Raw genomic sequence first — 19,730 nt, forward strand, 5'->3', positions numbered from 1 at the left:
CATGATCATCTTGTGTGTATGTACTGTACATTCATTGCATATGTTAAATCAGCACTAGGTAACTTTTGCTCTCGGGGTCCCCCTACAGTTGGGAAACAGATTTGTCCTCTACGACTGTCGTAAAATTTTCACACAAAATCTGATGTTCCATAAATGTTCAATACTATTTTCTCTGGGAGTAGTAAAAAGCACATTATAATGTTTCATCTTTAGTCCCATTGTCCCTTACGAAAGGAAAATATATTTACCAATATATTATTTTGAAATATATTATAATATATTGTAAATACATGGAATAATATATAATGATGGTATTATACAATATATTATATATTCCTGTAATATATTGCAAAATATACAAATGATTGCCGCTTTCATATATTGGAGAATATAAATCTTAAATTCCATATGTGTGAATATATTGCCTAATGTATTACATGATATTTTCCAATATACTGCAATATATTTTTGTTTCGTTAGGGGTACCCTTTTGCTGATAATCATCAAAACAAAAACAAAAAACTTTTAACACTACCTTTGGAATGAATGTCTTATTAATTGTAAAATGATTGTAAAATAAAAGCCACCACTCTGTAATGTCTGCAGGTCTGATGAAATGAGATCTACTGTCTCAGAAACTATAATTAGATTTGACTTCAGGGAAATACAGCTTACCAGAGCACCAACAAGAGAGAGTGCTCGAAACAGAGACCAGCAGTGAGGAGAAGTATTGTTTTCATGGCATTTACAAGAAAATATCTGCCCTTGGAATGGGAGGAACGCTGGAGGAGAGAGAAGGAGCACAGAAAAATGATGATTAAAGAAGGAGGAGAGAAGTTTGAGGAAGAAAACAGGAAGCTAAAATGGATAAAGTCTTACAATGACAGCAGGATAGGTATGAAAGAGAGGGCAGTGAAAGACAATGAGAGCGATAATACGGAGGAAGATGAACTGTTGCAAAGGTATCATAGACAAAGCTACCCAAGCGAGATCTTCCAGACTCTGGGGGAGATGAAGATGGAGAACCTCCTCACGGATCTGATCCTGAGCACCGAGGATGGGCTGAGCTTCCATGTTCACTCGATTGTCTTGGCTGCGGTGAGCTCCCTCATCCAGCAAAAGCTCCAGGAGAGGGATGGGCACGAGAAGGAGATCTCGCTGAGATTGTGCCCCGAGGTTCACGGTTCGGGTTTGGCTGCAGTGGTGGAGTTTGCCTACACTGGAGCCATCAGCAATCTGAAGAAAGAAGACATGCCGCAGATTCAGACTGCAGCTTTTAGTCTGGGAGCACCAAGAGTCCTGGAGCTCGTAGAAGATGGAGGTAACAGGGAAGAAAAACTGAGAAATATCTCAGCGGAAGAGCAGATGAAAGTTGGCCTGCAGTCAATGAAGGACTTATGGACCACGAGAGTGGGATGTGATGTTGAATTGGTGGCTGAAGGAACAGTTTTCCATGGTAAGACACCGAGACACTGTAGCATCCAAAATATGACCCTTTTTGCCAGAAATAGTGATTCTTGCCCATGCGCCCCACAATGCTAGTGTTTTGGTTGGTTTCCATGATGTAGACATATAGATGCACAATTGTCTGTTGGAGCATTATGGTTGTTTGCTTGTGCAAAAGAGTCAATTATTCAAATATGAATGTGAAAAAAATAATAGTTTAAAAACAAGAAAAAAAAATTCACTGTTTTCCTGCCATTTTGTCAACTGCTGGGCTTAAGTTTTATCTACATGTACCTTAAAAAAAGTTTAAAAGTGAAGAAAAGAGGCACATAAATAGTTTAAAAGTGAAGAAAAGAAGCAGGAAAATGTTTTTGACTTGAAACAAGAAAATGATAACTGTGTTTCCCTCCATTTTGTCAACTGCTGGGCTTGACTTTTATCTAGTGGTAGAAAAAGACAAAAATAGATTAAAACTGAAGAATAGAGGCAGGGGGAAACTGTTGTGCTTGACTTGTATCCAGCTGTAGGAAAAGTCTACAATAGTTAGTAGTTAGTCTTCAATAGTGTAGGACACAGGTTGAGACAAAATGGCAGTTATGTTAATGACTTTACTAACCTTTTGATTCCATTCCATCCTTTCCACAGTTGCTCCTCAGTGACCATTCAGATTTGAATGCTTTAAAATGTAGAAAATGTTAGTATTTTAATAGAAGATTTTTAATCTTTTAAAAGACTCAATTCTTTGCCCTCATGAAGCTCACAGGGTGCTTCTGGCAGCCAGCAGTGACTACTTCAGAGGCATGTTTACCAGCGGTATGAAGGAGAGCCAGCAGGAGTCCGTGTCTCTGCTGTTAGTCGGAGCCGCTGAGCTCGAGAGCCTCCTGCACTGCGCCTACAGCGGCACTCTGGTGCTCGGTTGGGGCTGCGTGTTCGAACTGGCCTCTACCTCCCTCCAGTTTCAGTTTCAGCCTGCCATCTCGCTCTGCCTTGAGTTCCTGGAGAAAAAAATTAATGTCCTCAACTGCCTGGACGTGGTGTCCTTTGCAGAGGCCTTTGGGATGGTGGAGTTGATGGAGTTGGCTGAGGACTATGTCCTGAGGCACTTCCAAGAAGTATCTGCCACCCCAAAGTTTCAAGATCTCCCAGCTGAGAAGCTCATGACGTTCCTCCGAAGCGATGCACTGTCCACTCCTTCGGAGCTGTCTGTTTTCCGAGCGGCCGTCATTTGGATAGAGGCAGATCCCACTGAACGACTCCTGAAAGCCGAAGAGCTCATGCAAGCTGTCCGTTTTCCATTCATGACCTTCAGAGAATTTCGAGAGGTCCGTGCCGTAAACCTAAGCATGGAATGCAGTGGAGAAGTTGATATTGAACTCCACAAATCAGCACTAAAGGAGTTTGGATTTGGCATCTCTGACCAGGAGACGCAGCAACGCGTACGTCACCCCAAAGAGGCCCTGGTTTTGGTCGGAGGCGATCAGCTGGATACAGACATGGATCAACGACTTCCCAGCAAACAGCTCTGGTTTGCTAACTCTCTGAGAAGTGGAACAGGCCTTGTGAAAGAGATAGAGTGGAGAATGCTGGGAGAAATGCCAGATCGGGCCAGATTTAGACATGGTGTTGGGGTCCTTGATGGTCAACTATATGTAGCTGGAGGTTGCCACTTTTACGCAAAGCATGATGTGATGAAATCTGTTTACAGGTAAAGTAATGCATATTTTAAGACCACACAGAATCCAAAGTGGAAGTTTTGTGGCTTGATTAACGAGGTCTTGTTTTATTAACTATCAACTAGCATCACAGTTTTTCTGTTGTGCATGTCAGCCTGTATTTCTTCATTTTCACCTGTTCTCACCTTTTCGCTCACTAACAATGTCCTCATCAACAGGTACGACCCTGAGCGAGACCATTGGAAAAGACTGGCAGACCTTCAGGAACTAAGGAGTAACTTTACGCTGGTGGTGAGTGGAGGCGCCCTGTATGCTGTCGGAGGAGACAAAGACATCCACACAAATCTTGACAGTGTGGAAAAATACTCACTAGAAACAGATTGCTGGAGGTAAGAGAAAAACGTCAAATGGGATTAAAGTAGTGGGTTAATGATTTCCTAAAGATGTAATAATCTACCATTCTGTGAACACAAAATGCACAGAATGAATGAACTTACTGACACCTAGTGGCTCTCAGAAGCAACGTACCTGTAAATGATGGAGAATCTTTGGAGAATCATTTGATTAGTCAGTCCAGAGTCAAATATCATTGCTCAGAGGTTGCTCTTCCAGCTTTGTCTCAAGGGTTTATCCTACAATTAATTGGGATAAATAAAACACAGGCACAAATGAGTAATTTGTAATACAGTAAGAGTATAGAGCTGTTAAATATTGACTTTTTTGTTCAGCTTCACCCATCCTTTGAACAATGCCTTAAGCGGTCATGCTGCCACCGTCTGGGGAGGTGAAATCTTTATCTCCGGAGGCTTTGACTGCAAGTACCAATGCCTACTGTCGATGTTCCTCTACCACCCAGCGAGAGGAGCCACATACCTCGCAGACATGACCCACGACCGAGCCCAACACTGCATGGAGAGCATGGGAAACCATTTCTATGTAGCTGGTGGGGTGTGCAACCTCCGTAAGTACTACACCAACCAGCTGGCCTGCGAGATGTACGACCCCATACACGACACCTGGACGGTGTTCACACCTCTTCCAATTCCACATGTGGGCGCAGCCTCTGCTGTTCTGGAGGAGAGGCTCTATATTCTAGGTGGCTATTGCCAGGAGGATTTTAGTGAGGCGAGGGTCACTCACCGCTATGACCCCGTGACTGAGAGATGGAACAACATGGGAAAGATGCCCGGACCCGTTACAGATGTGCGCGCATGCCTCCTTCATCTCCCTGAGCACATAAGGAAATGAACCAAAAATATGTGTGTTGTTTTTATTTGTGTAGGCTTTCTGTCTGCCTTGTGAGGAAGCATTATTTCTCAAATGAAAACATATAATGGACAGATATGGATGGATATGTATGAGCAGCGAGTCTGAGCGTCCTACAAATAAAAGTCCTTACATGAAGATATCTGAAAATTAATTGCATTGATGCACATCGTTACAACGTCATTAAAAATGTTTCTTAAAACAAAAAGTTGTGCAGGTATGACTTTGCTTTTTAGTTCCCTTGACAAAAACACAATAGGACTTATAATACTAGATTATAATACTTGCACGTTTTGTCCTTCACAGATGAACACAACTTTTATGCCTAAATGCAGTCGCCAAAAGTAAAAAGCTAAAAGTAAGCTACAAACGAACTTACGAACGTACACCACTGTCGCTCGACTTCAACGACACCATCATTAAGCAAGTTTTTATCTCAAAACTTTTTCCCAGAATGTTTAGACTAGTTTATAAGAGCACAATTATAAGCGTAATGAGGGTTTAAAGGCGGACTGAGCTTAGCTGTTCGGCGTGATGACGTTTAATCTCTCTGACAGCCTCTGTAGTCCCATTTAACCACTTGTATTGTAGGTCGTAGCATAAAACGTGAAAGAGTTTTGAGCTTGTGTTCATCACAGACCTAATTTCAACCATTCATAAAACCCATTGACTTCGGGATGAGGGAAACTTAAGTGCTAAAATGCTAACTCACTTTTGGCCTACAAAGTGATATCATACTTACACCACTGTTAACTGAAATAAAATAACATTTATTTTATCTTTTTTGCTACACAAACCTGAAATAAAACAAAAACTAATAAATAAAAAAATAAAACTAAATTAAAACTTTAACTAAATTTCAAATAACAGAAAAAATAATAATTTAAGCATTGATAAAACTATAATTTAATACAAAAATAACATACAATAAATAATAATAATAAAGAAAAACATAGACCGTTAAGGCAGAATCCACATCTGCAAATGTCAGCGATGATTTCACTGTCGATCAACACCTGACGTTTGTAAATGAATCTGTGCTGCAGGTAAGACGTTCGCCAACAGCAGAAACAATACTCAATGACAGTAAACGTATCACATTACCACATGTATTATGAAATCTGTGGTACTGTTCATGAATTACTTTACCTTGGAACACCCACATTACTAGAAACAGAAATTACAGAACTATAAATAAAAGTGTTTTAGTAGTCCTAGAGCTCTTATTTACCTCTTTGACTTGAAGGAGGATCAGTATTTTAGCTCTGTTTACTTCATGGTGATGTCCATTTCTGAATCTAGCATGCTCTGGATATGATGATTATTGGTGTTTGCCCGTGTGTTGTCTATGTATGGGAGGTTTCAAACGTATCCAAACTGCAAAATCTCCTAAGTAAAAATGTACAATGGCAGCTTAAGAGTGTATGTTTTGAAATTGTGCGATGCAGGTTCAAAATGATAAATATTTATAGCTTATTTTGTGAGCTAACATAATACATTAATGTTCATAAAGCCTAAATAAGAATATGCATGACAATCTTGTGTGTATGTACTGTTCATTAATTGCATATGTTAAAAGGACATTCATATGTTCAGTATTTTTTTTTTCACCCATTTACTGTCTTTGTATTTCTAGCATGCTAATCCTGGTTAGCAAAACAGATGGTTTCACCTCTAAAGACATTCAAATTCAAGGAAATGAAATGACATATGCAAGTGAGATGCTTTTCCAATGTCATGCTTTTCCAGTGATGGTTGTTTTGTGTTTTTGGTTAAAAATTCAACCAAATCATTGAATTGTTTTGTATTTCGGTCATTTTTGAATTGCACGAATAATAAAGCCAGAGGAAACGTATTAAAGGGATAGTACACCCAAAGTTTTTGGTTGTTCCAAAACTTTATTCTTCTGTTGAAACACAAAAGAAGATATTTTGAAGAATGACAGAAAAAGTTGACGTCACCATTGACTTCCATAGAAGGAAAACACACATACACACACACACACACATGCGCGCACACACACACATTTTAGACCAATATCAAGCAATACATGAATCTCCTTTTATAGGATTTGAACATAGGACTAGTGATATGAGTTGAGCAATTTGTCATTTACAACATAATGGAAATTCACTTGTGCAATTCTAGAAAGTTTTCATATTGATTAGTCAAATTTAAGTTCTTGTGTTTGTGTTTTTTCCTCAGCCGTAAGCCATTGATCTTATGACCGATCTAAAAACTCCACACGATAAATCATTAACCAAGAGTAGCTCTACACAAATAAGAAGCACAGCGACTGTAGATCTTTGCTCTTCTCTTTAGCACCAGAGAAACAGTCGTCATGGCTTTATTTCAGATCTTCTTAATCTCACTTATAAATTGCTGCATGGCAAAGGATGAGGATTTTATGACTCCTACGCTAAATATCTACACTGAGTTAACGGAGCTTAAAGCTTCGCTTAATGGACTGACAAAAGATCTGAGCGCTGCTAAAAATGAACTAGAAGAGCAGAAAAGCTTGATTCAGGACCTGCGGAAACAGATTAAGGGTAAATTCTCTTCATTTGATTTGGATACAGTATCTGAACATTATTGTACCATTTGAACAAGCATTATTCACATTTCCTTAGGGAATTGTAAAAGTTTTATTTATTGTGTCATGCAAACTAACCTGTCTTCTCCACACACAGAGAGTCCAAAAGTGGCATTCACTGCATCCATGTCTGCAACAGAGAGTACAAGCCGAGGACCCTTTAGTTCAGAGACCAAACTCATCTTTGATAAAGTCTTAACCAACGTTGGCAACGCATACGACCCTGTCACAGGTTTCTACATATTCAGTTTGACTGTCTGTGGGTTACAAAACCTTTAATCATTGTACTTTGTAATACTGAGATCCTTGCTTTGTGCCGCTCTGGATAGCATTTAAAATGGTGCTGCTTTTTTCAATATGTGATCAAATGTGACTGAAATATCTGTTGCAGGAGTCTTCACCGCACCGGTTAAAGGTGTGTATTACTTCAGGTACTCGGGCTCTGCGTTTGCCTCCCATGATATGGGTCTGAGCATCTTTAAAGGCACGGACCGATTTGTGTCTTCATACGAATATAATTCTGGAGAGCGCAACGACCAAATGTCCAACGGAGCCGTGATGGAGCTGGATGTTGGAGAGGAGGTTCACGTGAAGCTGTGGATCAGATGCTGGATCTTTGTAGATCGACGTTACAACTACTCCACTTTCACAGGCTACCTGCTTTACCCACAGGATTCGACTTCTGCATAGTTTAACCAGCGTCGATTATTTAGCAAAATGTAAAAAATAACTTTTTAACAGTCCTGAGAATATATCTCATGTCTCTTGTGAATAATACTTATTATTTATTAAAAGGTTATTATTTCAGATAAACAGACAAAAACAAGTTTTCCTCTATGACTTTGTTCTTCTACAGTTTTTATTCTGGCACATCAATTGGCCTGTCCTGATTTGCCGAGTTACATGTGCTCGTGTGTTGCATGTTTTATTGATCCTGGAACAACATTCCTGTCTGAAAATTTTGTATTATCCATATCCCTACCATACCCATAAGTTACCCTTAAAATCAGAGGGAAATGTTTTATAGGAGCACCAAACCCTGATTGCCTCAAATCTGATTGGTTGAATGGAATGTTGTTCAGGATCAACAAAGAGGTTGTACATGGCCAAATCAGGCTCTGCCGTTACTTTGCTACCCAAATAAGGACTTACTCTAGACTCCCTATTGTTTTATATAAATTTATAATGTATTATGTAGACCAGAGGTCTTCAACCCTGCTCCTGGGGATCCACTGTCAAGATCTTCAGGAGCACATGTTGAAAATACGCACATAGGTGTGAGGATTGGAAATAAACTTTGCAGGACAGTGAGTCCTCAGGAGCAGGGTTGAAGCCCTCTGATGTAGACTAAAATCACTTTCAAATGTTTCGACGTGAGTACAGTAGTGGCCATAAGTCATGTCTGAGGGGGATAATTGTTTTAATGGCCCTACAAGTTTGATTTAACCATCAAAGAAATAAGGGGTAATCATCTAAATATTTTAAATACGAGGGAAGAACAAAACACTAAACTTGGTTAAGGTATGGTTCTCTCGTTTTTGCATGTGTTTATAATTTCTTTGCGACAACGTTGTCACCAAATGAAACCTGTAAAATTAATATTCGGGGTTAAATACAAACTAAGCTTGTTTGACTGTATTTGTGACACACTGTCAGTTAATGAATACAATTGGTCCTTAGTTTGTAAGAGTGAAGAACATGTTGACAATAATGCACTTATTCAACCCAATCTCTTATTTCAAAACACATCTGACATCCCTTCTCAACAAACCCTGAGGGTTTGATCTGTTAGGTTTAAGCCAATGGTGTATTTTGATTAGTTGTACTGTAATATATCCCAATATTGAAGAATGGTCCTTAAGAAATGAATGCACACAGTAGGAAGAAACTATTTTCATTTATTTTTCTTTATTCTAGAATCAATCTTAAAAACAAACATTATATACATTTAAAATCAGACACAAAGCTGTGAATTATTATTTTATTTTTATCAAGAAAAAAAAGATTCGGATCACTCCAAGCAGCATCAGTATTTGAACATTTCTGTTCATGCATTCTTTCTGTAACAAAATTACGAAAACGTTCTTATTTAAAAAATACCTCGTCTTAATCTTTATACTAAGAGCTTGAGACTTGAGCGCATCCTCAAACTATCAAACTAAACCTCACATAGCAGCTCCACCTGCCTCAATCGTGAATGGAGTCCTGCACGCATTTTGGAGACCGTCTCTGTTTGTTTGCAGTACTAGGGTATATAAAGAACTGGTTCTTTGAATAAGTACATCATTTTCTTTATTCAAAACATAAAGGTTAATGTTTTAAGGAGCGGAGAAGAGTGTCATAGCCAATACAGCATGCGTATAACACTTAGTCTATTATAACACAAGCTCTTTGCCAAACATATTACATGACAGTAAAAACTGTTCTACACTAACATCTGTGTTACTAATGTAACGCACACCTCACCTCATCTCGATCTCACCTGGGAGCCCAATGATCTTTGAGTGGTAACTAAATGTGCCAATGAACATTGGCCAAGGAGATTTGCATGCCAATTCACACCCACCTAGACATAAGTGTATACATATTACCAGCATTCATGTTTTACTGAGGAGCCGAGACAGGAGCTGTGGTAAGGGGAACATTATGTCTCCATTCCCACTCCATTTTGGAAACTGCCCTCACACAGTCATAACCAGTTGCCCTAAGCCCAAGGAGAGTAGACTTCCATACCAATAGGGGTGGAAGGGACAGGGCTTACTCTGGGTACAGTCGTAGCTGCTGGCAGAAAGACCTCCCATGATGAACTGATGAGCTTTACAGCAAATTAAAGCAATGCAAATGGATGTTTTTAGATATGAACTCATTTTTAGCAATCGAAAATGCTGTTTGCTCTTAATCTCTAAATAAAATTCACTCTTTCACAAAAAAGATGATTGGATTGAAAAATCTCTGTCACAACCACGTACTCAAAAGCTAAATATGAATGAAGTGAGTAATGGTGATGTAACTAAAGTAGCTTGGGATGCAAATCTCATTGGCTAATTTTATTGTCTCGTCTAGTTAACACTTAAAAGGTGATTGGGCTCACAGACGAAACCCCATTATGTCAGTACTGACGTAATGTCAAACTTCATTGACTGAATGGTAACCTGCTATTTTTGCTGATTTCAAAAAACTGAATATATCCTGACATGGTGAAATATCCTTGGATAAACTCCTGCGATCCATCAGCTAATGCCAGCACATTGCCTTGCATCTTACATAGAAGGACTTGACAACTAAGTGCAACACCTTTGAATTCATTGCCCTGCTTTTATTTCTTTTTTCTGCTCCTTTTTTTCTTGTGTTTTGATCCAGAGTCTGTCCTCTTTCAGATGTTGTGTAATAGCACACCTACAGTGTAACAGTGAAAACACAACTTAACTGAATTCAGTGTTGTGTGCTATATGTGCGGCTCTCTGTCAGAAAACAGCATGCAGGTTTCAGTTTCATACGCTTGATGTTTAAACTGACAGGACTTAAAAACACATGCATATGATAAACTTTCAGTTTATGATGGTTAAACTTTGCAGCTAATTCCGCAAATCACATGCACTCCAAACTGGTGGGCAGCTGGCCCGTACCTTCAGCTACGATCCCTATACTTGACATCGCACAGCTTGAGTTGTGACTATCGAGGATGCGCAGAGTGCACTATCAATGCTAAAACAATATGTCGTGCAGCCCTAGTGTATTGGTAATTTATTGGATTCGGAATATATTCCTCTTACTTTCTAAGGTGAGTAGGTATGGGCAGCACGCAGGCAGCTACGAATGCGTTCGGGCCTGGTGTCCTGCTCATGTTCTCCCAGCGTTCTGTTGCAGGATCATAGCGGTGGACTGCTTTGGTATCCTTGTAGTTATCATGGCAGTAGCCTCCAATTATGTAGACCTTGCCCTCTAAGACAACTGATGCTGACCCAACATGAGGCACTGGGACTGGCATTATGGCCGTCCAGGAGTCGGCCACAGGGTCATAGACCTCACAAGGTAATTGATCTACCATACTGCCATCAGCAATGCATGAAACGCCACCAGCCACGTACAGATGGTTACCCAGGGTCTCCATGCAGTGCATTGCTCTGTTATTTCTCATGTCAGCCAGGTAAGTGGATCCTCTTTCTGGGTGGTAAAGGATCATAGACGACAGGCATTGGTACTGGCTGTTAAAGCCTCCTGATAGGAAGATTGTGTCGTTCCATACACTGGCTGCATGACAGCTTAGAGCTTGGTCTAATGGGTAGACAAAACTGGAAAAGTAGAGAATTAAAAAAAAAGGCTTTCATGAGAGGGGTCAGGTTTCACAACATCACTCACTCTTATAACCAAGCTACTAGGAAGAGTTAGAATTGTGCAAAACATTTGCAATATTTTCTATGGTAATTTAAATCAACCTTACTCTTACTCTTAACAAAGTTATTTAGTGAAGTAGGACATGGTTCAGAATCAATATTATTATTAGTCCTGAAACAACATTCTTAATTAATCATGGTAAGAGCTTAATGTGGATATACAAGACATACAAGTAATGTTATTAACCTGGCAGTCTGTACATTTCTGGTGACACAAAAAGTACATTGATCCCTCACAAATTCATTTTAATTTGCTCATATTTAAATATGGTGCATACCCTTATCCATAAGCAAATACAATATTAGGGTAATGGGTTTGATCTGGGGTTTGGGTCATGAACAACATTCAGACATAGGTAATGGTTTGCAGTTGTGTTTGACCTGTGTTCACTTGCTAGACATGTTTCAGAAACAACAGCTGATGTGTGTGTTACTTATTTACTGTACTAACCTCCAATAATTTGTGTTGGGGCAGTAGACCTCTACACTCTCCATGTTGACCCCTGAGTCTCTCTCTCCTCCAACTGCATATAGTTTACCATTCAGGGTGACTAAAGTGAAGTTGCCTCTTCTCTCATGCATATCAGCCAACCTCTGCCAAGAGTTTTGCATTGGATCATACCTAGATCAAAGATTGAACAAGTAGTCCATTGTATGAGAGGGGTAAACTTGGACAAGTTTAGACAAAATAAGCTTCATATTTAATCTTACATGTAGGTGCTTTTCATGGTATCATCTGTTCCATAATAATGCCGTCCACCAACTACATAAAGTTTCCCTTTAATCGCACCAACTCCATGACTGAATCTTGGTTTCTCAGGTAAAGTTCCCAGCATTCTCCACTCAACTCTCTTCACCAAGCCAATGTGGTTCTCAAAAGAATTGCTAAACCACATTTCCCTGCAGGGTTCATGTTTGTCAAAAATATCATTGATTGTCTCACCTCCAACCAGGACTAGAGTCTCTTTAGGTAGGTAGACCCTGACATTTGACTGCGCATCTGAAAAACTGGAGTACAACTCCTTTTGGAGAGACCGATAGAGATTGCTGGCATCAAATCTCAGACAAGACGTTATGGACTCGACTTCATTGAACTCCTTAAATGTCATTAGGGAAAAATGTATGGTTCCCATCAGCTCCTTGGCAAGTTTCAACCGTTGTATGGGAAAGGCTTCGATCCAAGACATGACTGCTTTGAACAAGGACAACTCAGAGGGAACGTAGAGGGAATCACTTTGAAGGTACTTCTTCAGTTTTTCTACAGGAAGATCTTGGAACTTAGGTGAGACAGACACATCTTGAAAATGCCTCAAGATGAAGTCATTGGCAAGTGCAAGTAAGTCAGCCATCCCATAGGCCTCTGCGAAAGATACAACATCCAGACAGCTGTAAGCATCTATTTCTTGATGCAGGAAGTTAAGGCATAGCGAGAAGGCAGTCTGAAACTGTAATTGAAGAGATGTACATGTGAGATCAAACACGCAGTCCCATCCAAGAGCAAGTGCTCCACTGTAACTGTAGTGGAGAAGGGAATCAAACATGGCAGCCCTGACTAACAGCAGAGACACCGATTCCTGCCTGCTCTCCTTCATACCGCTGGTAAACATGCCTCTGAAGTAGTCACTGCTGGCAACCAGGAGCACCCGGTGAGCTTCATGAGGGTGAGAAATAAATACAAGTTTACGAGCAGTTTTGCAAATACAGAGGGCATCAAATTAATAGTGTGATATCTACAATAAGGAGGCATCATCTATATTTATGCATAGGAAACGTAAACCTCTGTCATATTTACAAGTGTCTTACCATGAAACACTCTTCCCTCTGCTTCAAACTTCACATCACATCCAACTCTCTGTGTCCACAGCTGTCTGATATGCTGTAGACTGTCATTCATATGTTCCTCAGCAGAAATCCTTTTTTTGTCTTCATGTCCCCCTGTTTCCTTGTCCTGTTCTCTTTGTTTCATCTCTCTGCAGAGTTCCAGGACTCTTGGAGCTTCCAGGTTGACCGCTGCAATCCAGACCAACTCCATATTGTCTTTGTTCTGAATGCTGATGTTCCCCGTATAGGCAAACTCCACCACTGCTGCAAATCCCGAACCATAAACCTCAGGCCCCAAACACAATGTGATAAATCGTTCTTGTCTTGGCTTCTGTCTGACCATTTTCTGAATAAGGTAACTGACTGCAGCCAGGACAATAGAATGGACTTGGAATTGATGTCCGTCTTCTGTGTAGATGGTCATGTCAGTGAGGACAGAATACAACATCATGTTCTCCAGAGCCTCGAAGACCATACCTGGGTACGCTGGATCGGAGTACAGTTTCTTGGGATGCATGTCGAAATCATCAGAATCGTCAAAACTGCAGTGTCCTTCATTTTCATTCTTATCTTCTTCCTCCCCCTCCTCTAACTCTTGATTTAGCACTCCCAGTTCTAAGCTGGCGTTTGTCATCATATGCTCTTCACCTCTAAATGTTAAACCACTAAAAGTGAAGTCTTTTTCATAACCACCAGTGTCATCAGTACTGATGGAGGCAGCAACAAAACAGTCATCTTCATAATCATCATTATATTTATCATAATCTTTATTAACGCCTTTATCTGTATGTTTACACGCAACAACTAAACGCTCACCATTTGTAGACCTAACAGGTAAACTGTCACTGTCTTCTTCATTATTTTTGTCATCATACGTATCAGCATTTTCTACATTACTGTTTTTATCATATTTATTGGCATCCTCTTGATCAATGGCTTTATCATTATTTGTAAATCTAACAAAAACAACATGGTCACTGTTAGCAGGCATAAAAGGAAAACTAACACTACATCCTTCACCATCATCAGCCTTCTCACTTTCCTGTGCTTTTACATGTAGCTCCTCTTCTTCCAACTGATCATCTCCCTCCACTGGATTCTCCCGTTCCTCCCTTTGTTCACTCACATCCATCCATCCATTTTCATCATTCCTGTTTGTATCCTGTCTGTCTGTTCTCCATGAACTTCTCCACTCTCTCTGAAGACACTTCTGATCCATTGTCACTCTGTAAAGAGCAAATCTGTCAAAATGCTATAAAACTATATTCTTACTTCTGTTCAAAAACCAGGACATGTTGCACCAAATCTGTTTCTCTTAACTTGTGTTGAATCTCTCTGTTGATGTGGGATCTTGTGCTGTAGTCAGGTATGCAAAAAAGATCAGTCCCTCATGAGCTCACGCCGTTATCATCATAACGCTATTTTTACCTCTAGCCTTCAATAAGATCACATCCCAAGCCATTAAATGCAATCACTTGCTCCCCCATTCTTTTTCAGATAATGTCACTAATGCCTCATACTTTCCAGCCTGTATCACTCAATTTGATTACAAATTAAAACAGGTGAACACCATGAACAACATTTTGTGTTGACATTGAAGAACATCATGGCAGAGAATACCTTCCAGAAATAAAATATCAGTTTAATAAATGTTACTCTTACTTCATTGTGATGAAATCTGCAGTTCTCAGTCACATAACACCTAAAACAGCAGTGGCCTTTCCACAGCTCCACACTGCGCTAAGAAGATTTTAAAAGAGGAACTCTGTGACATTGCCTGCATGAGAACACTGTGTGACTGCATGGCTCAATTCTAATAATTGACTATTAAGTGTCATGATTTGAAGGTCAAACATATATAATGGTAAATTATATTTTTTTATTTTTTTTATTTTTTTTTAACCATTTTAAATCTCTAACAGATGCCATTTGTTTTGATGTTTGACATCTGGGCAAATGCAATTCCAACAGGTGTGAGAGTGGCTTCAATTTCCAGGCACCAAGTAGGGTAACCCATACTCAGAATTTGCCAGACGCATTTAACGCATCCAAGTTAGTGCTCACACATCAGGAGCAATAAGTAGTGAACACACACACACACACACACACACACACACACACACACACACACACACACACACACACACACACACACACACACACACACACACACACACTGCAAACCGTGGACTAACACAGAACAATGGGCAGCCATTTTGCTGCGGGGGATAGGTGTTATGCTCAAGGGCATGCTGGTATTGAGAATCAAAGTCACAACCTTTGGGTTACCAGTCTGACCACGTCTGCCCACATTCTGTGTCATAAGAAACTTTGAAGTAGGTGCCTGGAGCATGTGATGGCTAAAGGCATTAGATTCTGATTGAGTCAGTAGGGTCATGTTTCTTCTCCACAGCTTAGGAATGCTATCTGGGTCAAGGAGGCCAGGGCAGATATAAATAAGCATTTTATAGACTTGAAGGTTGATATAACTAAAGCTCCATGTGATATCTTTTGTAGATATAAAGGTTGTTTTTTAATTAAAATTCAATATGGCAGTTTTGTTATTAATAATAATAATAATGCATACTGCTATAATGTAGCATGGCTACATCCTTCTAATATAACAACACACACATAGCCCAGATCATTAGGCTTCTCCGTGTCTTTTGTCTGATAATTTATGGAAAAGCATGAATATGTGAGGCAGCAGATGGAAACCCGTGGCTCTTTTAAGAGCTACAAACAGAGGAGCAAATGTCACTGTCAGCCTTGGACCAGAAACCTGCCGGAGATGCCAAGAGGCCACGGAGAGACAAACAGAGAGAACATGCTCACGCTAAGACCAGCAGTGCCTGATTGCCCTGTTAATTAATACAGTGACCAAACGAGTCGGGAAACTGAAGCCAGTCTCACACCTGTTGAAATTGAATTTGCCTAGATGACAAATATCAAAGCAAATGACATCTTTTTAAAAGCATTTAAATGGTGAGTTAAAGAAAAGAATATGAATGACAAAACAATATGTTTGCAAATGTGCTACCCACAGCAATACAATATTGTCAATGACCTCTGTAGGCTTGAAAACCAATAAAGACTTTTGTTTTCATGTTCCATCACCCTCTTTTCCATTTGGAATTCCTAAAGGCACAGGTGCTGATGGTGCAGGCCAAGATATGCTTACATCAGGGGTCTGCTCGCTCTCACACCTTTAGTACGGTGGGGGAAGCTGTAATCTGCTGAACGGTCAGTTTGAACGTCTCACATTTGGGTTTCAGTCACATGGTCAAGGGAGGGATAAAAGTAGATTATAACTGTTGCTCTGTCTCTTCTGTTTTCCCTTTCTTGGGACCCTCTTTCTTTAGCCACTTTTGCACTGGGTAGTTCTAGGAACTTAGTAATAGGCAGAGGTGGGACAAAGTCATTGTTATGCAAGTCACAAGTAAGTCTCAAGTCTTTGCCCTCGACTCCCGAGTCAAGTCGAGTCAAAGATGAGGCAAGTCTCGAGTCGAGTCAGAAGTCAAAGCCAACAAGTCTCAAGTCGAGTCCAAGTCCTACCATTTTAGTTTCGAGTCACTTCAAGTCATCTTACCACAGAAATAAAAATTATACAAATCATGTATGTCTGTAAGATTTGTATTTACTTAAACCTCTTTTTATACAATGACATTAAGCAAATACAGTAAAAAAACAGAACATTTAAATTTTCACAGAAAATGCTTGTATTTCAACAGCATATTGCACTAGAACAATGCACAGCAGCTTCAGTCCTGTATTGTATTGACCTCATATTGCAAAACAGAATTCAAATAGATATGGGTCCTTTTAGCCTAAACTTAGGGCCATTATGGGAATATTGTTTAGCTTTTTTTTGGTTTTATTTGGTTTACTTTAATAATTTAATTTTTTCAATTATTTTGTTTTGCTATACTTTTTATGCCAGCTTGCCATGGCCCCCCTAGCATCCCCTCGCGGCACCCAGGGGTCCCTGTCAGCACTTTGAAAAGCACTGCTATAAAGCATATGACTTCAGTTTCTGGAGGGAAAGGGCTCTCTTATGACTTTTGAAGCAGTGAAAATATTCTTAATATTGCATACACTGAAACTGAAATATTATCGTATACCGTAGTGTATAATAGACAATGAATATTAACACAACAACACTGATATGAGTAAAGAGTAGTTTCAAATACATCGTGAGGCTATAAGGGATTTTCTAACATCTGTTTCATTTTCTTCTCAGGTATGAAGAATACACCAAGGGGTGGGGGGCCCAAAACAAGCCCAATATTATTATATTATTTATTATCATCAGTATAATTTATTATCAATAATTTATCAATAAATGAGCCTGCAACATATTAAACTGAAATCTCGTGGAGTTTAAAAAGCAAATAGAGATGGGATTTTACAAAATTCTTCAAGTTGCAATAAAGGCTGTAAACAGAAGAGGTTTGGAGATTGAAAAAGAGAAAAAGGGACGTGAGGGAATATGGTAACTCCAGTCGGAGTTATTGCACACATATAAGGAGCAGTGGTGAACATGCACACTATAGACCATAAAAAGGATAAGCCCTGCATCTTAATGTGCAATCTGCTCTAAATAGTATTGAAAATTACTAATGTCACATAGCTACTATTTAGGATTATTATGCACTTTTTTTTACAGTCTATGATTGGGAGTTAGTGCCCAGGAAAACACTGAGAGCGCTGCAATATAGAGACATGTTTATAATAATATACATTCGAACCATACCTACTGTTATTATTAGTAGCCTATACTTTTTTTTATTATTTATTTTTATTTTTATAATAGCCAAATAATAATAGTCATAATAAATAGCCTACATTATAAAAAATATTTTTAAGATTAAATTAGGTGGCTCACCTCCCTGTTTCCTCTCCATCTCTGTACATCTCTGCTGGTTGCATTGTTTGTAAAAAAAAAAAAAAAAAAAAAATGTATTCCTCTATTTACGTCTACGAACTATCATTACATTTATAACATCACATCACATGCCTGCACGTTGAACGCGATTTTTCTTCAATGAAGGGAAGGAGGCGGGATGTATGAGGACGAATGACTACAGCACTTGTATCGTTGCACTATGGCTATTAGCTGTGAGAGACAGTGTCAGGTAATGTATTTGGACAAAATAGCGACCATAAATGTAAAGAAACGAAGTTGCTTGTCATATTTTCCTAACAAGCAACCACATTTTTTCAAATAAGCCCAAAAAACCGCGACCCGCAAATCGAGATTTTTTACCGCGACTTGCCAAAAAGACAAGCCCAAAGTCACGTGTTATACGCGGACTTGGTAGCTATGGATACTGTCGAATCAAACCAACTTGGGACTACGGTGATTGGATGTCGTGACTCGTGCTGGCAGCGCGCGTGCTCTCTGCATGCATACAGGTGCAGCTTTTTTTCTCTGAGAGCAGCGCATTTTGTCGAGTCGAGTCCAAAGTCATCAAATTCATGACTCGAGTCTGACTCAAGTCCAAGTCACATGACTCGAGTCCACACCTCTGGTAATAGGAACTAGTTCCCAGAGAACTACATTTTCCCCTAGGGCCATTTTACAGGTTGCATTCACACCGCCAGTGGAAACCATGAAGTGACGTAAGCTGCACCTATTGTTGTGACTTTTATTTTGATGGCGTGGAGGACATTTATCTTGATGGTGCTGAGAGCGCTAGAGCCTGAGCCATCAGTGCTACACTTACATCACTGATTGTTTCTATTGTTCTGGGTTAGACGCTACTCTGAAGTAATTTAGTTCTTCTAAAAGACGTTCCAAGAGCTATAATCTTTCCCAGTTCCTGCGATGCAAACATGCCAAAAAGTGGGTACAAAAAGTTTAGCATTAGTTCTAGGAACCATGAAAAGTTTTCCCCAGTCTGAAAGCCCCTCTTGACTCCTCTTTCCTTTGTCTCTTCTTCTTTTTTGGGGGCCTTTCACTTCCATCTCCTTTACATTAATGTGCATTAATGTGCTACCATTGTTGGTATTAGTAGCAGTGGGTAGTAATAGACAAGGTATGTACAGTTTTACATAGCTGATAACGTTTCTTTAGCCATTCTGCAATCCAGCAGCCTGAATAACTGCTCCAAAATGAGCCTCTTTGAAAATCAACATGCTGATCAGCTCTACTATTAGCCCAGAGAGCTGTCAGTCAAGCAGCCCCGAGGACACGCCCCTTCTGTGTCCTTTGAGTGATTGATTCGCTCTCACTCTCAGCCCAAGGACGAGTGCTCATATAGTTTGCTGATGACAAACAAACCTCTTCCAAAGCCACAGCAACACCTACAGACCATGAGTGGTCTGTGAGCTACAACTCAACAAATAAACTGAGAATATAAACTTCAATTTATCTCCATATTTTCAATTATTTTCACTTAGATCTTTCACTGTAAGCTTGTTTGATTGTTTTTTGTTTACAATTATGGCATGTTTTTACCTTTCAAAAGGTTGATTAATCTCTCTCTCTTTATAGTTGTTACATATTTAAGATGTCTAGGGGTGATAGGGTATTTA

At 39.6% G+C, this 19,730-nt stretch overlaps 3 protein-coding genes across 3 annotated transcripts; 2 read left to right on the forward strand and 1 right to left on the reverse strand.

Moving 5' to 3' along the window:
- The first annotated feature begins 738 nt into the window (after positions 1-738).
- On the forward strand, positions 739-4,839 carry si:ch211-63p21.8 (kelch-like protein 33). Its single transcript, XM_067452097.1, has 4 exons — positions 739-1,456; positions 2,203-3,151; positions 3,338-3,508; positions 3,848-4,839. Exons 1-4 carry the CDS (start codon positions 739-741, stop codon positions 4,365-4,367), a joined length of 2,358 nt encoding a protein of 785 aa, XP_067308198.1. The 3' UTR covers positions 4,368-4,839.
- A 1,823-nt stretch (positions 4,840-6,662) lies between these two features.
- cbln11 (cerebellin 11) lies at positions 6,663-8,702 on the forward strand. Its single transcript, XM_067447588.1, has 3 exons — positions 6,663-6,934; positions 7,076-7,210; positions 7,370-8,702. Exons 1-3 carry the CDS (start codon positions 6,727-6,729, stop codon positions 7,666-7,668), a joined length of 642 nt encoding a protein of 213 aa, XP_067303689.1. The 5' UTR covers positions 6,663-6,726; the 3' UTR covers positions 7,669-8,702.
- Positions 8,703-8,837: 135 nt separating this feature from the next.
- On the reverse strand, positions 8,838-14,786 carry LOC137080658 (kelch-like protein 33). Its single transcript, XM_067447587.1, has 4 exons — positions 13,176-14,786; positions 12,084-13,023; positions 11,824-11,994; positions 8,838-11,270 (listed from the first exon to the last, which is right to left on the reverse strand). Exons 1-4 carry the CDS (start codon positions 14,410-14,412, stop codon positions 10,748-10,750), a joined length of 2,871 nt encoding a protein of 956 aa, XP_067303688.1. The 5' UTR covers positions 14,413-14,786; the 3' UTR covers positions 8,838-10,747.
- Between the last annotated feature and the right edge of the window lie 4,944 nt (positions 14,787-19,730).

The sequence above is a fragment of the Pseudorasbora parva genome, chromosome 1 (genome assembly GCF_024679245.1).
Source record: "Pseudorasbora parva isolate DD20220531a chromosome 1, ASM2467924v1, whole genome shotgun sequence".
Classification (NCBI taxonomy): Eukaryota; Metazoa; Chordata; class Actinopteri; order Cypriniformes; family Gobionidae; genus Pseudorasbora; species Pseudorasbora parva.